Raw genomic sequence first — 22158 nt, forward strand, 5'->3', positions numbered from 1 at the left:
AAAATCAAGAGACCCACAGTTGTAAATTTTGGCATACGCTGGCTAAATTGAGGCAAAATTATGGATCTGCCAGCACAAATCTCAGTGGAATCAAGGCGGACGCGCCAAGGGAGGGGTCTCTGTGCGGAATTGGAAAGTATCTTTTTGGTGAATGAAAGTGTGAAAGAAAAAAGTGTTTGTATGCATATGTGGTTTGAGTGAATGTTTAAGGGACGGGCCTCAGGAAAGAAACACAGAAAATTGATTGAGGACGGCAAGCCCTTACAGTACTAGGGATGCAATGGGCGGACAGGCCTGATCAACCTGAATCCCTATTGCACTCCCAAGTATTGATTTTCAAATTGTTATTGGAGAAAGATTGGAGTAATTAAATTCAAACATCAAGTGAAGGGTTGATTGACGTTATTACACAAGATTTATGCAAAACTGAAAGTTTGGAAGGAAGATAATTTGCACCTTCTCACTGGCAAGTGCCACTCCTCCAGTTTTCTCCACAGGTTTGTGGTGACATGTGACCTGTGTGTCCAGAAGGCCGGAGAACGCTTCAAATAGCGCCTCACCACGCCCATCCCGGAGGTTCTCCTCAACAAGGAGGGAGATATAAGATATTCTAATTTAGGGTTCACGGAACAGATTAAGATATAGTTGTTGCTTTAGCCTGCTCATGTGCCCCACAGGTTCTATGATTATTCACATTGGATGCGCGACGAGATAACATACACCCAGTCCAGGATAGGGCAAAATTTTGTTATATTGTTTAGACTTTTCCATAATATACAGCGGTGGCGCTGTTTTTATGGAAAGTTACTCACTTAACGCAAGGGTAGGTTCGTTGTAGAGGGGCCAAAATCTACTTAACAGGAACTGTCCTCACTTGAGGCCGAGGCCAGACCTGCTGACCAGCATGATGGTCACCAGCTAAATGGGGACACCTCAGGTGAGATTGGCCGTGCCGTGCATCAGATATATCTGGGCCCGTTAGGGCCGATGTTGCTGTATCTTTCAGGTGGGGAAGGGGGAGACAGGCCTGGTCTATGTGGCCAGGGCGAGACGTGAATAGAGTGAGACTTCCGGCAGTGACCCATCCAATAATGTCGACAATACACAGCTGTTCCAGTTGGCCGTCCACAAGGGCGTGCCCCTTCCAGTGGCAGACATCAGGCGAAATAGTCCATCAATGAAAAATGCTAATCGGCCTAAGTAGAACACATTTTGTACATAATTTTGCACGACATCAGAAAAGGAAAATATGGGATTGGATTAAGGAGCGTGACTAAAAATTGTTGTACTTGCAGGTTTAGGAGGCCAAGAGAGATAAAAATATTAAAAAGAGGAAGCAGCTAAGGCAGCCACCGATGCATGCGGCTCCCAATGGACCTGCTCCTTCCACTTCTGCTGCTTCTGGGCAAGGTTCGGGTGACGCAGTGCCACAGCAGACTGGCGTCCAAAGCAGGCCGGTCTACGAGGTCGGGACCGCGGTAACAGAGGTAGGGGTGGTTATAGACAGGGGTTGTGAGTGGGGTGTGCTCTTGCTGCGGGGTGTGGGGTCACTGGGTGATGAGCTGTCCAAACCGAGCCACTTTCTGGAACGTGCCATCATCTAGTCCGGTGCCATATCTGTCACAAAGAGCTCCACTAGCGCAGGGGGCGCCACCGTTACCCACTCCCAATGCACTCTTGACACAAACCCGCTGGTACCCCATTCCATGACAGGGGGCCACGGAGCTTCTGCGTGCGAGGAATAGCAGGTCCCAGCATTCCGGGGACGGTGGATGGACAAGTTTTCGATGGTGCTGGATATTGGGGCGAGCTATGGGCTCCTTCCGCAACTCCCAGTGAGCCATGTGGACTCTCGAGATTGCCTGAGTCACTGCCATTGACTGAACGAACACTGGAATTCGAGTGGCATTTCCGGATGGGACTGAACTTGACTGTGCATATCCTTCGGAGGGAGCATATGTGGTGCTCTCCTCCATTCCAGTGGCTGAACTGAAATATCTCAGGGCAGCTCTGAAACCTGGTTCTCCATCCTCCCGCGGTGGGTATGCCCTGTTCCTGCTCTGGTCTGAGTGGTGTAGCAACCTCCACCCATTCAATTCACCAATTGACATTACATTGTACATGTGGTCACACACATGGTTTGGTTTATCAAAATGCAGTCATCTAAATTTAGTTAGGAGTAGATCTTCCATTAGGATTATATATTTGTTATGTCTACCGGCGTTGCCTCGCACGTGTGCCTTGTCCCTGAGCAGAGGAAATGGTATGAATTGGTCACTTTCACCGAGCCACAAATCACATTGAATATTGATGGGCGCCATCATACTAAAGGTCGAGGCCCCATAGTTGTTGAATACTCCGCGTCACTATTCAGCACCCACTACAAATTGTTCGGTTTTGGGAACATCACTAAATTTCTAAATTTCCCGAGAGGGGTCACCCGGAAGAGGTAATTCTGTGTGAGTCTCTGCTAGAGGAGTTGTGGACCCAGGGCCAGACTGATTTGGGGCTCGGCTCCACGGCTCCGCAATTGTTTTTACTGTCTCTACCCCCTCCCCCAGTTGACAGAATCAGTGTGGGCTCGGCCTGGAGGTGGATTGAAGCATTTGGGAGTCAATAGGAGGTGAAGATTGCAGCGGTCTTGGAGCTGTCTATGTCTTGGAGAGCACCTATTCTTCCCGTTTAAAAAAAAAAAAAAAAAAAAAGGGTTTAATTTGGTATTTGCGTTATTATAGTTTTGGGATTTTTATTTTAAGTGTGAATGGTTACTATTTCATTTGGGTTGCTTTAAAAATTTGTCAAAAAAAAAAGGAGACAGTCAAAATTGGAGCGTTAGCTCGAGGCTTAAATTGTAATCTCTAAACACAGTTAGATATTTGAACTCAGTGAACTCAGCATCACTGGAGTCGGACACCACTCCGTACGTCTCCCTCCGGGTGCTTTCCCGGAGGTGTACTCAATCTTGCTGGAAAGGACGGTTTAGAGTTCTGGCTAGAACCTCACACGCCGTCCAATTGGAAACTAAAGGACAAAAGCGGTACCATAACTCACAGTTGCGCCCGGCCCCAGAATTTGTACCTGCCAAGGTTGAGCTTAAAGGTTGACCGCCCGGACGGGCAGGTCAAGAGAGGGAATGTGTAGATGGCAAGAATTGGATCAAAGTCGGACTCGAAAGTGTCTGAATAAAGACAACGACGAATGTTTAACTTTATTGACTATTTTGCTTGCTGGCGTGTCCTTTGTGTGGACGATGTTGGCGTTTGAACATAGGATGCGGGATGTCAGAAGTGATGGAGCGAAAGGAGCATGTAATGGAACGGTATGGTATGGAGCAGAGCGAGCTGGTGGTAAGAAGCTGACACAGACACAACAACTACTGCTAAATCTGAAGTGTAAACAACCGACACAGGTGAACACTTGGGTGACAATTTTTAATTGGACACACCCGTGGAATGATGGGGTAATGGAAAAGAAAAAGCCTATTTTTGACACCCAAGTTGAAAACAAAATTTCACCTGCCTAAAATTAAATGGGACTGGCCCTGGGATTGGAAATATCCAGGAGTCATGGTGTAATGAAAATGTGTCCTTGCCAGCAGGAATCCCTCTCGCTCGTGCTGATGTTTGGCTGTGGTGTGGAGAGAAAGTGCTGTACGACAGGCTTCCCACCAATGCCTCAGGTAAGTGCGCCCTGGTAACACTGATCATGCCAGTTAGTGTGACAGCCTTAGATCTGGCCAAAATGGTATGGGAAGGCTTTGGACAATGGAGAAGAATCCCCTTCCTTAACAGGAAGAGAAGGGACATGCAAAAATGGTTGAATGCAGGAGATTCCACATATATAGATGCAATTGGTGTTCCAAGAGGGATCCCTGACGAATATAAATTGGTGGATCAAATTGCGGCAGGATGGGAGAGTCTTTTCCTGTTCGTTACAGTAAACAAAAATGTGGACCGGATTGATTATGTCCACTATGATGTCCAACGATTGGAGAACTTCACCACCTCAGCACTCCAGGCAGTGCATGAGCAATTGGCTGCCACGTCTCTTCTGGCATTCCAAAATAGAATAAGCTTAGATATGGTGTTGGCTGAAAGAGGAGTGTGTGGTATTTTTGGGGATCAGTGTTGTACTCTGATTCCCAACAATACGTCTCCTGAGGGTCGCCTTACCAAGGCATTGGAGGGTGTGCGCACGCTAAGTAACAAAATGAAGGAGCACTCAGGTGTGGACACCAGTTGGTATTCTGACTGGTTGAACATCTTTAGTAAATATAAAAGCTTGATTATGTCAGTACTGATTTCTGTTGCTGTGTTTGCCGCTATTATGGTGTTATGCGGATGTTGCTGTATTCCATGTATCAGATCATTAACTGTTAAGACAATAGAACGCACATTGGGGCCACTCCCTACGGGTGGCCAGTACATGATGATCCCTCAAAAGGACCCCCAGGAGGCGGAGACAGCCATGGCCCTCCGGGAGTCCAGGATGTGAGTATGGGAAGATGGCCTCAGGGACCTGAAGCCATGAGGAGGGAATGAAATTTTCTACAGATTCTTATTCTTTTACTAATTGTTTGAGGAGTTTTAGTTTTATGGCAAGTTGTCTAGCTCGTGTGCAACAATAAAATAAGGTGTTCAAGTGATGACCTCAGGTGTCTGAGGTCATGAGAGGGATTAAAGGATAATGTAATCATGGCAGTCAATCTAAACAGAACAAAGGGTAGACTGCAAGGAGCCACTTTTGTGGTCCCGGCATGGAAGTCCATTGTTTCAGAGGTGTCTCGTTCACACCTCCTTTGTTGCAGCCTTGATACAATCTTCCTGCATTCCTCTCCTGAGGGTCTTGTCATTAGCATGGTCCAAACTTCGGTTACACTTAAAGGATTTCATACATTTGACTATTAAAGGAATATAAGAGTTTGAGCTTAACATAGTTCATTAGATGTTGCTGCATCCAGTGTATGAAAATGTGATACTGTAAAATGCTGAGAGTGTGACTGGTGGAGCGAAACTGGTTGCGGGGGTTGTGCAAGAATGGAATGTTTTAGAAGCAGACGGTGCTGAGCGAGACGAGATGACCCCCGGAGCAGTGGATGAAGGAGCGGCCATCGGGGGATCGCACGCAGGAGGAGCCACGGGATTCGGCGGGAGAAGAAAGACCAATAAGAGCAAGCTAAAGTTAACTGCAGGATACACATAGCCAATAGAATCATGCCAGGATGCTTTTGTCTTTGTGTCATTTACATATTGTATAGTCACTACTGGGCAGCTCGGAAAAAGTTCAGTTCGGTTCTGTTGATGGCAAAAGAGGGGTAGAGTTGTATTGAGAGGGATCCGAGACCCAGGCGAATATGTAGGCTGTGTATTGGGAATAAATCCACTCGTGCGTGAAAATGCCGGCTTCCTGATACCTTTCTATTGCAGAACGAGCGCGCATATTGTTGGATGAGTGAGAGTTGGGTAAAGTCGCAAATTGGAGTCAGATTACTAATTTGAGTTTACATTGGTTTAAGATTAAATTCTAACATTGATTTAAAGCTAAATTCCAACATTAGGAAGTGAAAATGTTTTAAATATACTTCAAAATCCAAGATTTCTAAAGTGCCCCGGTCGAATCATTGTTTTATTGACTTAGTATTAGAATCCACACAAAAGGAAAACAGAAATAAGGGATACTGGAAATTTAATGCTAGTCTGCTTCAAAACCGAGAGTACTGTTCTAAGGTTAGAGAATTAATAAAGGAAATAAGCGGTGATGCCATACTTTAAAGCAATATAAGCAAATGGGAATTTTCAAAATTCAAAATTTGAGACAACTGTCCATTCAATTCAGCATAGAACTTAACAAAAAGAGAAGGGACAGTGAGAGTACATTCCTCGGGATATAAGTCTGTTTTGTGATAAAGCAGTCCTGTATCCTGAGCAGGGGAAATAATTAATAGCGATGCAAACTCAATTAGATGATCTCTACATTAATAAAGCTTTTGGTGCGTTTTTTAGGTCGAGGGCAAAATGGATTGAGGCGGGGGGAAAAGAATTCTTAATATTTTAGTAATTTGGAAAAGAGTAGACAACAAAGGAATTCGATGTCAAGTCTGATTATTGATGGAGTTGAAAATAAAGACCGGAAGAGTATAGAAAAGGAGGTCTTCTCTTTTTATTCTCATTTATATTCTTCATGCTATTCCTTAACTGATGCTGATATTCTTTTTGATTAGATTAAGAATTATATTCCGCATATTGAAGAATCATTTCAAGATCTAAGTGAATCGGACTTAAAAATCGAAGAACTCAATTCGGCTGTTCTCAGGTTGACATTGAACAGATCCCCGGGGCCAGATGGACTTAAAACAAATTTATTTTTGCCACTTTTGGAAGGATGTTAGAGTTCTGTTGTTTGAAGCAATTTAGGAATGTATAGAGAAGAAAGAATTAATGCCTAATATGAAACAAGGGTTGATAACCTTGATTCCCAATTCTGGAAAGGATAAAAGAATTATTGATCATCTGAGATCAATCACACAATTTAATACAGATTATAAAATTTTCTCAGGGAGTAATGCAGATTGATTTAAATTAGGGTTGTTTGATGTAATTAGTGAGTAGCAATCAGGCTTTCTGAAGGGATGGTCAATTCACAATAATATTAGACTGGTATGTGATTTGCTTGATTATAGTCAAATTGTTCATGAAAGTGGATTTATTTAGTTTTTAGATTTTTACAAAGCTTTTGATTCAGTAGAACACCCCTTTATTTTCAAAACTTTAGGTCATTTTGGTTTTGGGAGGAAGCTTATAGACATTATTGGAATGCTTTACAAAGGGATTAATCGTTAAGTAACTTTAGGTCATGGCACTTCCCCCAGGTTTGACATTAGGAGAGGAATCCGCCAGGAATGGGGGAGCTCACCATTACTGTTTATAATGGTAGCAGAAATGTTATCCATTTTAATAAAAACCAGCAGGATTAGAAGACTGAAGGTAATGGAGCAGAACATTGTTGTAAGGGGCTGCTTTTCCACCCGTGGCTGGAAAAGCAGTGTGGAAGGGACCCTTTGACCGCGGACACAGGAGATGCAGTGCTTAACAGAATGTTTATTAGCACAATGGTACTTACAATACAAACGGGCGCGGAGCCAACAAAGGTCGCATCTTCAGCCTCCCGATCCCACGCAAAGCGTGTCTTGGTGGAAGTGAGACGCGTAAGGGGGAGCGCTCGGCGGCTGTAGTCCTGAATAAAGCGTCGATAGAAATTAGCAAACCCGAGAAAACGCTGGAGCTGTTTGCGGTTTGTGGGTGACGGCCAATCCACCACGGCGCTTATCTTGGCCGGATCGGCCTTAAGCTGCCCCTCCTCTACTATGAAGCCCAAAAATTGGACTGAGCGTGCGTGAAACTCGCATTTCTCCGCTTTCACGTATCGGCGGTTTTGGAGGAGGCGCTGCAACACGGCCCGGACGTGCTGCTGGTGCTCCTCTACGGAGCGAGAGAAAAATCAAGATATCGTCGAGGTAAACAAAACACGAGACATTTAGCATGTCGCGGAGCACGTCGTTAATTAAATTCTGGAACACGGCGGGAGCGTTAGTCAACCCAAAAGGCATGACCCGGTACTCGAAATGCCCTATGGGGGTCTTGAACGCGGTCTTCCACTCGTCCCCTTCCCGAATGCGCACTAAATGGTAGGCACTGCGCAGATCTAATTTAGTGAACACGGTGGCGGATTGCAGCGGGGCGAAAGCGGAATCGAGCAGCGGGAGAGGGTACCGGTTCTTTACAGTGATTTCGTTTAACCCCTTGTAGTCTACACATGGACGTAATGTCTTATCCTTTTTCGGAACAAAGAAGAAGCCCGATCCTACCGGAGACTTGGACGGCCTAATCAGCCCCGCCGCCAGGGACTCGGAAATATACTCCTTCATCGCCGCTTGCTCCGGCTGAGAGAGCTTATATAAGCGCGCCGATGGGAGGGGCGTGTCGGGCACCAAATCTATGGCGCAGTCGTACGGACGGTGGTGAGGCAGGGACTGGGCCCTGTCTTTACTAAAAACCTCCCTGAGGTCGTGGTAGACCCGGGGCACGTTATCGAGACAGATCACCTCGGGGGTTGAGGACCGGGGGCTCGGCCCCTCCTCCGCCGCGCGTAAGCAATTCACGTGACAATGGGGGCTCCAGTTGTCGATCGACAACCGATCCCAATCTATGACGGGCCGGTGGCAACGTAGCCAGCGTAGACCCAGAACAATAGGAGCCGCTCTGGAAGGCATAACAAAAAACGCCCGCCTCTCTACGTGGTTGCCTAGTACTCTTAACGTGAGTGGCGGGGTTACCTGCCTGATCTCCGCCAGGAGCCGCCCGTCGAGGTCACAAACCCTCTTGGGCTTCGCGAGAGTGTCGACCGTGCAGCCTAACTTGGCGACCAACCCGGGGTCAATAAAGCAGTCGTCGGCGCCGGAGTCCACTAAGGACTGGACGCTGAACCGGGCCCCCGGGCCGATTACCTCCCCACTCAGCTCAAGTCTCTTAGGTGCCTCGGGCTCCATGTCCCCAAGATCGGCAGGCGGATCGTCTGCGACCTCCTCCTGAGAGGAGGGAAGCCCTGGTGGTACGACGGGGGACTTACAGAGTTCCTTGGGGGTTGCCGGCGAGGCCCCGCGTGGGGAACGTGTCGGGCAGGAGGACACGCGGTGACCAGGCGCGCCGCAGTAGAAGCAGGACCCAGAACGCAGGCGTCTTTGGCGCTCCGTCGAATCCAGCCGGCCCCCTCCCAGCTGCATCGGCTCGTCGACAGGGCGGAAGGTGGCGACCGGCTGACGCGCCGACTCGGGTGCGGCTGCTCAGCTCCCCTCTCCCGGCGTCTCTCTCGCAGGCAATTGTCCAGGCGGATTGCCAGGGAGATGAGCTCCTCCAGGGAAGAGGCGTCCTCGCAAACGACGAGCTTGTCCTTCAGGACCGTACTGAGTCCGCGGCGGAACAAAGTCCGTAACGCACAGTCATTGAATCCGCTCTCCGTCGCGCAAATGCGGAAAGCGATCGAATAGTCGGCCACGGATCGGCTGCCCTGGGTGCAGTCGAGGAGTTCCCCCCCCGCCGCCCTCCCCTGAACCCGGTGGTGGAACACCCGCTGGAATTCCTCCAGGAAAGCGGAAAAGGAGGAGCGAAGATCGGACCGGGCATTGCTCACGGCCATGGCCCAGGCGCTGGCTTGGCCGGTCAACAGGCTCATCATGAAAGCCACCTTGGCGTTGTCGTGAGCATAGGTAAGTGGTTGCTGATCGAAGATCAGACGGCACTGGTGAATAAATTGCGCGCAAGTGCCGGGTTCCCCTCCGTAGCGAGCGGGGTGCGGTAAATTTGGCTCCCGTCCGTAAAAAGCGGTTGGGGAGGCTCCGGCCGCTCCGGCCGTTGGTTCGGGGGACCCGACGGCCCGCGGCAGGAGGCTGCCAAGGTGGGTGTCGAGAGTCTCGAGGCGGTGGGCCAGCTGCCCGACTGTGCTGCGGAGCTCCGCGAGTTCCGCCGACTGCTGCCCCACCATCTCCCCTTGACTGGCCAAGGCTCTGTGAACTCTCGCTGCGTCCGCAGGGTCCATGTTGGTCGGATTATTCTGTAAGGGGCTGCTTTTCCACCCGTGGCTGGAAAAGCAGTGTGGAAGGGACCCTTTAACCGCGGACACAGGAGATGCAGTGCTTAACAGAATGTTTATTAGCACATTGGTACTTACAATACAAACGGGCGCGGAGCCGACAAAGTCCAACATAAAGCGCTGGAGGGAAAGTCCACTCCAGGAGGAAAACATTAACGATAACGAAAAACGCTTGCAACGCAAGAGAAAAGAACAAGAACGGAAATCGCTTGCCGCAGAAGAGCAAGGGGAGTCAATTGGGAACGAGCAAAGGAATCCGACAAGTACAGGGCACGAGACGTAGTCAATTGGCGTAACAAAGGTCATAACACGAGAATCAAGGAAACGAGGAATCAACACAGACGTGGCACGTAGCGAGAGCAATGAGGAAGGAATAATCCGACGCTGACCCCTCAGGCTTAAATACACTGATAATCATGGCTAACGTGACACAGCTGTGTGGCCGGTGGGCGTGTCTCTCCGGCCGTGAAAACATGGCATGACGAGAATGCCGGGAGGCACGCCCACGGGCCAGCTGAGAACATAAACAAACAAAACACGTGGCATGACAGGAACGGATCATGACAATTGTGAGATGCCAATTGGCAGACGATACAAACTTATTTCTGGTCTGGAGAATGGAGATCAAGTTCCACTGGCTCTAAAGACTGTTGATTTGTTCACCAAAGCATCTGGTTTACAACTCAACTTAAAAAATGTGAGATTTTGACATTACATGATTGCCAATTACAGTCTGTATGTGATATAGAGGTGAAAAGGGAAGTCAAATTTTCTCTCAGGACAAAATGTTGATGGAAAAAGTGAATATATGTGATACTGTGGACAAATGTCAATCTAATTTAAACAAATGGCTACAAAGAGAGGTATCCATTTTTTGGAAGGGTTCTGTTTACGAAAATGGAGAGCCTGTCAAGAGTCATCTACGCTGCATTTTCTTTATCAGTCTCAGCTAAATTGATTAAGACAATAAACACTTTAAATTTCAGATTCATATGGAGAAACAAATGCCAATATATAAGAAAACATGACATGATTAAAGGGCATGAAGGAGGTATAAACGCCATCGATTTTGATGTTATCAAATATCAAATACAATGTCATTTGAAGGAATACACTAATATAATAAATGCAATTCCGATTTCTCTGAGAGCCATGGTGAAAGAAGTTCGAAATTCTGGTGTCGCTCATAATTTGAGACAATTGTGCATAGCAGGGGTATATTTTTGTAGTCATGTATGTAATAACACATTTCTCAGGAAATTGTTGTTAGACGAGTATTATCCTCGTCCAATTAAAAGGTTGTCTATTTTGAAATGATTAGATAATTTAAAATCTTGAACAAAATTTACCCAACAAAGGAATTTTTAAGAATGAAGTTTGATTTTGAATTGTGTATTTTGTGATGTTAAAAATCTAAACCTTTTTTTCCCCATTGCTTCTGGTGTGATTTAGGGACCTGGTTACAATCTAAAGATATAAACTTCCCCTTGACAGAAGAGGCTATTTTGTTTGGTGTGGTTCAGGAAGACAAGAAATTGGAATTTGTTTTGAACGTTTTATTGCTCTTCGGGAAGTTTTTCATCCACAAGTGCAAATATTTGCGAACAAACCCATGTCTACTCCACTGGAAAATTACTATTTACTTTTTTGTAAATCTCTGAAGCTGGTTAGAGACGGAAAAGCCCTTTGCCTATTTTCTTTATTGGAAATATATGACTTAATGTGAAATGCCCTGTTATAAATATAATTAATTTGTTCTTTATTTTCTTTTAGTTTGTCTTTTTTTTTTGTGATATTTTGAATTGCGTTGTTATAGTTCCTATGCTCAGTTGATGTGATGTGATTTGTTGATATATGTGCCTTTATGTTGTGTATAATTATTCAATAAAAATAAATAAAAAAAGCTGGAGGGTTACAGAACCAAAACGCATTTATTTATTTATTTGCTTGATTCGATTGTGTGACTCTATACTACCTAGACTTTAAATGTGGGATGGTAAAGCAAAAATAACAAACTGGAAAATGTTGGAAAACAAAACAAAACAAAAAAAAAAAATATTAAAAATAAAAAATAAAAACAAATATTAGCCGAAGTAGAAGAAGAAAAAGAGGTAGAAAAAGAAGAAGTCCCGCGCCGCCGAAGAAGAAAAGAAGCGGCCGATAACGCAGCCGTCGCATATCATCATACTATTATTCAATCCCTGTCTTCTGTGACATTTTCGGGAGAGATTGAACACGAACTAACTAACCAACGAACTAATTAACTGACTCACTAACTAAGTAATGTACGTGTTTGGACATTTTTTTCACGAAAAATGCCAAAATCTGGAGTTGATAGTGATGGTCCTGTGAAAACGGGGGACCTGTGCTAAGATTAAACGGACACACAATTTGAGATTTGTCAATCGATCAGCGAACGTGGAGTTTAACGTATTATAAAATGAAATTCACGGAACATCTTTCAGCTCACATCACCCCTGAATGGAGAAAACAGTATATTCAATATGAGGTACGTCTGCAATACATGCTAACTTAAGCTCATGTTGTAAACGTTTCACTTGTGTTGTTTACAATTAATGGAAATGTTTTATTTTAACTTGTGTCGTTTTATTGTTAAATGTCTCACTTTGAAGCGAGTAACAATGTATCTCTGAATTGTTTTTATCGTTAGATGCTGATTTATTGTTTGATGGTTTATTTATTTATTCGTTTTTTTAAAGATCATGTTCATTTATCAGCAGAGCCCAGCGTCTCTCACTGATTATTGTAGTGCTATTCAATTATTTTATGTATCAAGAAGAATTTACGCCACCACCCAATCTCTGCCGCAACTATAAATAATAGCATTTTCGTTGCAAAACAAACCATAGAACACACCGTTGAGTTAATACTCACTGCGCAAAATGGGCAATGAGACCACTACTGCCAACTACTGGAGTGGATGTGAAATTACACTTTATTGTAGTACGGCGGGAAAAATGTTCCCCTGCGTCACTCAACATAACTCCGTGCCCCACTATTTGGTTGAACCACTAAATCAATACATGCAGGCTAAGCAAGATTTTGTTCTTGGTGAATGAGCCTGTTGCATGATGCAAACTACATACATCTACAGCAGTAAATTGAACATTTACTCCACTAGCCTGAATGGAAGATACTCTAATAATCTAATTCTAGTTCCCTTTCTAATACAGTAAGTATTCTCCAGTATGGAATCACATTTGCATTATCCAATCTTTCCTTATAACAGAATTTCCTTTAGTGGGAAACGGCTGTGGTACATGTCCTGTATGACTGTGCAAGTATGTTAATAAAATACTTGTGTCAATGAGACCTGGTAGCTTTACCTCCCCTCCCTCTCCTCATTGCTCAGCTGATGTCGTGCAACAAACCTTTGAAGCCAGTTCGCGGGAAGTTTTTAGCAAGACAACAGCGAAACCATTTCAGGACACGTTCATTTACGCCGCTGTACTTCGTCCGCCGAGCCTCAAGCAATTTCCTCTGACCCAGGTAAACTGCTGGAATCATACTGAGCCAGAATCGATTCCTTGTTTTTACAAAGTCTTGTTGATTTGAGTTTTTCTGACTCCTAGTGTCTCCTGAATGTTTTTTACTTTTTATCCCGCTTCGCTTAATCACAAACATTTCACTCTTTTCCACGGTCATTACCATTCTTCTTTGTTTGGATGCCATGATATACAGACGGAAATGTAAATGAATGAATTTTAAATTTTTCACAATTTCAGTAAAACTCATGCCAAAGAAGTCACTTACATGTCACTGTTTTGGATCCGATCATGGCGGAGCGGTCAAAGTTTTTTGTATGGAGCGGGAACTGCTTGAATTTGCACTACTTTCCGGATATTGGAATTTCCGTTGTAAGGAATCGATCGTTAACTCATTTACTCCCGTGGACGTTGTTTTGAAAACAATTCTGATACTGCTTATGATCAATTACAGCATCAATAAGAGTGACTAGTAGCGAGACTGATACCCAATCGTCAGGCTACAATGGGTTAAGCTGTCTGTTATGTCCAATCAGACAAGCGTGAGCCCTTGAGTAGACACTGCTTACAATCAATTACAGTATCAAATAATATAATAGTCACAACTCATGATCAATTGCTATGACTTATTATTAACTTCAGGATCGCGGATCGTCGGCGACTTACATGGACAACAAACACTTCACTGCGTTAAACAAGCGGCACATTTTATTTAACCCACAGTATAAAGTGTACAAGCAAGCAAGCAAGCAACAATTGTATTTCAGCTCATAGATTACATGCAAGACATAAATCTCATTACCGTGTGCTGGAAGGACGGAGAGCCCCGGCGTCCTCAGTAATGCGAGCAAAAAATACGATGCTGGGCGTCCGCGCGTAAAACCCTCAGCCGACTCTACTTTCGTTTTGCCTCCGTCACATTCTTATAGCCAATATTTCACCCCAACCCCTCCCGTTCGAGTGCGCTTTGATGGTTCGCATGGCCCTTCGCACAACTTTGGCCTCTGCCAATCCTCACTCCCTTTTCGTTATCGACTGTACCTTTTCACATGAGTCAGACATTCCTGGTGCTTAGGCCCTGTACGAATTCTTTCCAATTATTCCCGTTCTCATAACACATAGATACAACCTGTGCAAATTCTCATAACACATAGATGTAGCCTGTGCAAATTCTCATAACACATAGATGCAGCCTGTGCAAATTCTCATAACACATAAACACAGACATCTACTAACGCGTGCATATAGGTATAAAATGGTTATTATGCAGCATTTATGTGGTAAAACAACATTAATAAACCATATTTCACTTCAGACGTACAAAGACGTCTTCTAAAGCAATAGCGCTCTCTACCAAAGACATATAAGTACGTTTTCTGTCTTTTTTCCGTCATAGTGTACATAAGGGTCTGATGCAAGCTCTGACTGAGAATCAGCCTTGTCCGCATTGTGAATCATGTAAAAATCACCCAGCAGGGGGCAGAGGTGCAAAAGATCGGCTTTGAATCTGCACCAGAGGTACAAATGGGGGGTGGGATCCTGGGGTAGACGGTATAAGTGTGGAGAGCGGCGCGGTTAGCAGCAGCATCGGCAGCACTAGCATTAGCAATGAAATCTTCCAAGCAATTGACGATCGAGGAATGCTTTTTTGTAAAAAAAAGCTTCCCGAAAGCATCAAGGCGATGGAGACGCTTTGGTTGAGAGGATGACACGCATCAAGGCGATGGAGACGCTTTGGTTGAGAGGATGACACTTTGTCATCGTCACACCAAACAGCCGTGTTACTGCCGTTTCAATGATACGCTGGCGAAAGAAAGTTTTAACGCGCACTCACTCACCATGGGTTGAAGTTGCGATGACGTTCGCTCGGCTTCACTGGTCTTGATGTTGATGTGTAGTTATGTATGTCACATCAAACAGTCAAGGGTTAGTCTTAATCGTAGTCATTTCAGTCCAGATGTCATGCCGTGAAGTCAAGTAAATCAAATAAATAAATCAATGGCTACGGTCTTCCAAACTTCAAATCAAAACCATACGCGCATATGCGGTAATCAATACAATATACTATCTTCTATCTTCCAGTTTGTACATAAATAATGCATCTTGAGTAAGTGCGGTTGAAAAACGGTATCCGACCTGTACATAAATAATGCATCTTGAGTAAGTGCGGTTGAAAAACGGTATCCGACCAGCGTTCCCCCACCTGTCCTGCATTCGTTATGGATGAACGCAACCAGTGCTGACGTCATCAATTGCCCTAGTGGTGGTGTTGCCATACTGCATTACTCAAAAGAAAACTGCTCCAACATACCGGCCCCTATTATTATGGGCAAAGCGAAATAATAATACTCAAATTTTGGAGCATCGTACAATATAAATAAATACCAATTTGGCCAATCGCACTTTCGAGAAGGTGCGTCATTGACTAGCTGGAACCAGCAGACAGATCTTGGTTATCGGTCTTTCTATAATACTGGTCGGCGTCTGAAGTTTCACACTTCTTACAGTTCCTCTTTGATCAGGTATCAGATATCTACCACTCTGGCAATAACCCAAGATCCTCTTGGGGAGTTGGCATCAGCAATCAGCACAACATCTCCTTTAACAAAGTTTCTTCTGCTTCTGCTCCATTTATGGCGTTCTTGCATAAGTGGAAGGTATTCCTTTACCCATCTGGACCAGAACAAATCTATATACTGTACTTGTCGCCAGCGTCGTCTGGCATATGAATCGGTTTGCTTGAAGAGTCCAGGTGGCAGCAAAGGCTTTACCTTTAATTGCAGGAGGTGATTTGGGGTCAGCGGTTCCAAATCGTTAGGATCATCGGACAGGGTGGTCAATGGACGGCTATTAAGGATGGCTTCCACCTCACAGATGACAGTGACGAGGCTCTCATCGTCCAGAATTTGCTGCCTTGCAATGGAAAGCAAAGTCCCTTCCAATATCCTGATTAATCCTTCCCACACGCCTCCATGGTGGGCAGCGGCAGGGGGATTGAAGGTCCACCTTACGCCCTTCTGCTGCATGGCTTGGGTGATCTGATCCTGATTCCATTCCCCAATCGCTTCCTTCAATTCTCTTTCTGCAGAGACAAAATTAGTCCTGTTGTCGGATCGTAGTTCATTCACTTGACCTCGTCGACAAATAAAGCGTCTGAGGGCATTTATGCAAGAATCTGTATCAAGCGAATGGGCCACTTCAAGGTGTATTGCACGGCTGAAACATGTGAAGAGGACTCCATACCGTTTCATTATGCTCCTCCCACGCTTGATTTCAATGGGGCCAAAATAATCAACTCCAACATTAGTAAATGGTGGCAGATCCGGAGTGATCCTGTCCGTTGGTAAGTCTGCCATCTTCTGCTCACCAGTACTGCCTCTTAGCCTCCTGCATACTACACAGTCGTTGATGACCTTTCGGCAAAGAGTGTTGGCACAGGGGATCCAATATTTCTGTCTTAATACTGATCGCGTGTGATTCCTCCCACTATGCCCCACTTGCCTGTGAGTATGTTCCATCAGGAGTCTTTACACGTGGTGTCCCTTTGGGAGAAGGATTGGGTGCTTCATGCCTTCTGGCATTGCTAGCCTATTTAGTCGTCCTCCGACTCTCAATATGCCTTTATCAAGCAGTGGGTCAAGCTTGGAAATTGAGCTTTGACGTTTGATGCTCCTGACTTGATCCTTTAAGGCCTTGATTTCATCTGCATAGCTATGCGCTTGACAAAACTGCACAATGGCCATCTCTGCTGACTTCAGGTCTTCCAAGGCAAGCTTCTGTGCTCGGATGGAATCTTTCAATGCCTTACTTGGTTCTTCTCTTTTGTTTGAACAGCGATAGTTACTTCCTTCCTATTGATTTTCAAACTTTGTAAAAATGTCTTTAAGGAGACACAAAACACAAAAGAGTCGTCTTCAATGCTCCATCCCACCCCAAGAGCTCGTTCAACGGGTAAGCGTTCTTTGTCCAAATCAAAATCCTTTACTTCTGTGGCACGTTCCTCTTCTGGTAGGTGTGCCAGCACCTTCTTACTGTTACAGACCCATTTGGCAAGTCTAAATCCTCCCTGTGCACAGAGGGAGGTTAACTCCTCACATAATTTTGTAGCTTGAGCTTCAGTCGATACAGACTTTAAACAGTCATCCACATAAAAATTGTGCAGCACTGTTTCGACAGCTTCCTTAGAGAACTTCTCCTTATTGTCCTCAGCAGTTCTTTTTAAGGCAGCGGTCGGGAACCTTTTTGACCTGGAGAGCCATAAAACCAAATTATTTCTAGATATATATTTTTTGAGAGCCATATAGTATTTTAAATATATAATAATAATAATAAAAATAATAAAAGGTTTACTTTTAATGCGACTTCTGGTGCTGCATGGTTTTGCTGATGGTCTTGTAGTCTGGTTCATATGTAGTGAGGTTGAGTTTCATGCAGGCGTTGAGGCTTCCATCAGTTAAACGCGAGCGTAGGTTGGTCTTAAAGAAAAAAAGATAAAAAGATAAAGATGTCCTTTATTAGTCCCACAATGGGGAAATTTGAAGTGTTACAGCAGCAAAGATATAGATCACACAGAGTCGGCGGCGTAATGTAGCCATTAATGTATAACATTAGCAGCAGACATTCATAAAAAGCATGCAAATATACACAGTATAAACGTATCTAGTGTAAGGAAACACTCCTAATGCCTGTCCATTATACAGAGGGGGATAAAAACTACTGAATGATTGAAAATACTGCAATGATAAAGATATTACAATGATAAAAGTACTGTAATAGTAAAAGTACTGCAACGATAGAAAAATACTGCAATGATGAAAGTGTTGTAATAGTAAAAGTACCGCAATGATAGGAAATACAGTAATTATAAAAGTACTGCAATGATAAAAGTACTGTAATAGTGAACATCCTGCAGTGGTAGAAATACTACAGTGATAGAAGTATTGTAATAAGAATACTGTAATGGTAAACAAAATACATCATTGGTCGATGTTTAAGTACACCCTTGGCTGAAAGTACAGTAGTAGTTAATATTGCATCCTAGGACTGCACAGTTGCACTAATGCCCTCCCGTTTATAGGCCTGACCCAATATTCTTGTTAAAAAGTCTGACAGCAGTCGGCAGGAAGGAGGGGCGAAATCTCTCTTTGGTACAGCGAGGGTGTAAAAGTCTGTCACTGAAGGAGCTGTAAAGTGTTCTCAGAGTGTCATTGAGTGGGTGGGCTGGTTTGTCCAGCATTGATGACAGTTTTGCCGTCATCCTCCTGCCCCCCACTGAGTCCACAGAGTCCAGGGAGCAGCCCAGGACATAGCTGGCCCTCCTCACTAGTTTGTTCAGTCTCTTTTTGTCCCGGCCCGAGATGCCTCCTGCCCAGGAGACCACTCCATAGAAGATGACCGGTGAAACCACCGAGTCATCGAAGTTCCTGAGGAGTGTTCCCCGAACGCCAAAGGACCTCAGCCTCCTGAGTAGGAAGAGTCTGCTCTGACCCTTCCTATAGAGAGCATCTGTGTTGTCGCTCCAGTCCAGTTTATTGTTCAGATGAACACCCAGGTACTTGTAAGTTGAGACCCTCTCAACATCTGTTCCCTGGATATTCACTGGTGCAGGTGGAGAGTGCCGACGCTTGCGGAAATCCACCACCAGCTCTTTGGATTTCCCAGCGTTGATTTGGAGGCGGTTCTGCTGACACCAGTCCACGAACCCCTGCGTAACCCCTTTGTACTCCCGATCGTCATGGTCAGTGAAGAGGCCGACAATCGCAGAGTCATCAGAGAACTTCTGCAGGTGACAGGTTGTGGAATTGTATTTGTAGTCCGAGGTGTAGAGGGTGAACAGGAAGGGAGCCAGCACAGTTCCCTGCGGCGCTCCCGTGCTGCAGAGGAGCACGTCAGACACACAGTCCTGTGTTCTCACCTACTGTGGCCGGTTTGTGAGGTAGTCGTGAATCCATGTGACGAGGTGGTGGGCCACTCCCGCCTGCTCCAGCTTGTCTCCCAATAAGGCGGGCTGGATGGTGTTGAAAGCACTTGAGAAAGCAAAGAACATGATCCTCACCGTGCCCCCCGCCTTCTCCAGGTGGAAGAGTGAAGTGTGGAGCAGGTAGATGATGGCATCATCCACACTGATGCCAGGCTGGTATGTGAACTGTAGTGGGTCCATTGAGGAGCTGACCAGGGGGCGCAGATGGACGAGGACCAGTCTCTCCAGGGTCTTCATCATATGAGACGTCAGCGCCACCGGTCTGAAGTTGTTGAGCTCCTTCGGATGGGGTGTCTTTGGAACCGGAACCAGGCAGGATGTTTTCCACAGCTGGGGGACTCTGCCCAGCTTCAAGCTCAGGTTGAACATGTGCTGGACGATTCCACACAGCTGGTCTGCGCAGGATTTGAGGAGCTGGGAGCTGATCCCCTCTGGGCCTGCCGCCTTCCTCGCCTTCATCTTCCTCAGCTGGTTCTTCACCTGAGATGTTGTGAGGAACAAGGCTGAGCAGGAGGAAGTGGTGGTTGTCTGATGAGGCTGGGAACTGAAGCCAGTGGAGAGAGAGAGGGGCGAGAGAGGGGGAGAGAGGGTCTTGTTCACAGTGGCAGGAGGGGTGGGTGGGGGCTGCATCAGGGAAGCCTGAGCGGGGTCAGACATTTGATCAAACCTATTGAAACTGGTTGTCCGTGGCCTGAGATGGTCTTCAGGCCCCTCCAGACATCCCTGGCATTGTTCCGCTGCAGTTGTTCTTCCATCCGCATCCTGTAGGACTTTTTCCCCTCTCGGATCCTCCTTCGCAGCTGACGCTGCACTCTCTTCAGCTCGTCCTTGTCGCCTGAAACAAAAGCCCGCTTTTTCTCCTTCAGGAGAGCTTTAATGTCCGGTGTGATCCAGGGTTTGTTGTTGGAGAAACATCTTACAGTCCTGGTGGGAATGGTGTTCTCCATGCAGAAGTTAATATCGTCTGTAACTGTGTCTGTTAGACCATTAATGTCCTCACCGTGAGCTTCGCTGAATACCTCCCACACAGTTGTGTTGAAACAGTCCTTCAAGGCCTCCTCGGCTTCTCCGGACCATCGCTGAACTGTGCGTGTCACAGCTGGCTGCCTGCGGACGAGAGGTTTGTACACAGGCAGGAGAGCAACCAAGTTGTGGTCAGCTTTGCCCAGCGAGGGGAGGGGCAGTGACGTGTACGCCTCCTTGGTGTTGGCATAGAAGAGGTCCAATATTTTATTGTCTCTGGTGTGGCAGGTTACATATTGTGTGAATGAAGGCAGAGAGGAGGAAGGAGAAGCATGATTGAAGTCACCAGAGATAAGGAACAAGGCATTTGGGTGCTGTGTTTGTAGCCTGCTCACAGCTGCATTCAGTACATCACAGGCTGTCTCACCGTTAGCAGAGGGTGGCACGTACGCCGCCACCGCGATCACATGACTGAACTCTCCCAGTAAATAGACCGGACGCATGCTAAGAGCTATCATCTCAATGTCCCGACTGCAAAGTTGATCCTTAACAGTTATGTGCCCAGGGTTACACCATCTATCATTAACAAACACAGCCAGCCCTCCCCCTTTTCTCTTACCGCTCTCCAGTGTCCTGTCCGCGCGTACTATTTGGAAGCCGTCCAATTCCACGACGGCGTCCGGCGTTAGCTCTGTTAGCCACGACTCCGTGAACACCAGCAAGCTAGCCTCCCGGACAATCCTCTCGTGCTGGGTTAGCGCTGTTAGCTCGTCCATTTTGTTGGGGAGGGATCGAACATTCCCCATAATAACGGACGGGAGGACGGGGTGATATCGTCTCCTCCTTGCCTGGCGTTTAGCCCCCGCACGACATCCCCGTCTCTTCCTCCTCAGCTCGCGGGGGATATCGGGTCTCGCTCCGGGAGCCCACGCGGGGTTAGCACGGAGTGCTAACAGCTGATCTCTTGTGTACATGATCGATCCGTAGCTCAGAGTTTCGTCTCCGGACACGATCGCGCAAAAAACAGCCCCCAACAGCAGTAAAACCACCGCAAGTTGGATGTCCATTGCTGAGGTGAGGTAAAGATACAATAAAAAAGGGTAAAGGGAAAAAACACACGAAAAAGGCTCAATAGTGAGCCACGCTGCTGTAAACAGGCAGCCACTCGCGCGGCGCCGGAACCGGAATGTTTCTCATATGCGAGAATGACTGCTCACATGCATACGTAGAGCCAAACATGGTCAGTACGGCAATACTCACACGCTGCATTGTGTGGTATGTCACAGGAAGCTCGTTCCAAGTTTTAAGAATTAGCTGGTCTTCAGTTTGAAGCTTTTTTATTTCTGACCACTTGTGTTCCCTCGCCTGCTCTGCTCGCTGTCGTGCAAGTCTTTCCAACTCTCCATTAAGTGACTGGAACTTAGTCATCCATATATCAGATGCCTTCAGGTCTGCAACTTCCAGCTCAAAGTCTGTGATGGAGACTCCGGGGATGCACATCAGGTTGATTTTGTCCACTTCACACTCATGTGGATGAGTGATGAATTTGAAAAGACCAGTGTTCGCACGAAATTCTCCAAAACGTGCCTTGAATGACTGCAGGAGATTGGACGTATAGTCAGCTAGCTGCTGGAGATCCAGATGTTGTGTGGGGTCGCTTGCTAAGCATGCATCTCTAAATTGCTGCAGTACTTCAAAGTGCACAAGACGACCTGTTTCAATGTCCCTGAGAAAAACTTGCAGCTTGCTTTCAAATGCAAACACTGCTTGTTGAAGGGATGAGATTGTATTCCCAATACCTTGCATTTTCACATTAAGCTGGTTTAGATGGCCAGTTATGTCCACAAGATAGTGAAAATGCAGGAGCCAGGCAGTATTGTCCAGCTCAGGATGCTTGACGCCTTTCATTTCTAGAAAAATCCGTATTTCACTCAGGCAAGCTGCAAAACGGTTGAGCACCTTCCCCCTGGACAACCAACGCACGTTGTTGTGTAAAATCAGACCGGGATATTGATTCCCAACTTCTTCCAACAGAGCATTAAACTGCCGATCATTTAAAGCTCG

The 22158-nt window shown here is 46.0% G+C and overlaps 1 protein-coding gene across 6 annotated transcripts in view; it reads left to right on the top strand.

Annotated features, from left to right (window-relative positions):
- The first annotated feature begins 11793 nt into the window (after positions 1-11793).
- Positions 11794-22158, top strand: part of LOC148325142 (solute carrier family 53 member 1-like) — a 280462-nt gene continuing 270097 nt past the window's right edge. For 4 of the 6 annotated variants that reach the window (XM_088311143.1, XM_088311147.1, XM_088311146.1 and 1 more), the window contains exon 1: positions 11794-12154. In XM_088311143.1, coding sequence (XP_088167269.1) covers positions 12086-12154 — 69 coding nt within the window. In that variant the 5' untranslated portion in view covers positions 11794-12085. Of the gene's footprint in view, positions 12155-13018; positions 13156-22158 lie in introns of all 6 variants that reach the window. The other 2 variants (XM_088311148.1, XM_088311144.1) reach the window with 1 other exon arrangement.

This window comes from Idiotropiscis lumnitzeri, chromosome 12 (assembly GCF_059441095.1).
Source record: "Idiotropiscis lumnitzeri isolate Australia: NSW breed Sydney's pygmy pipehorse chromosome 12, RoL_Ilum_1.0, whole genome shotgun sequence".
Lineage (NCBI taxonomy): Eukaryota > Metazoa > Chordata > Actinopteri > Syngnathiformes > Syngnathidae > Idiotropiscis > Idiotropiscis lumnitzeri.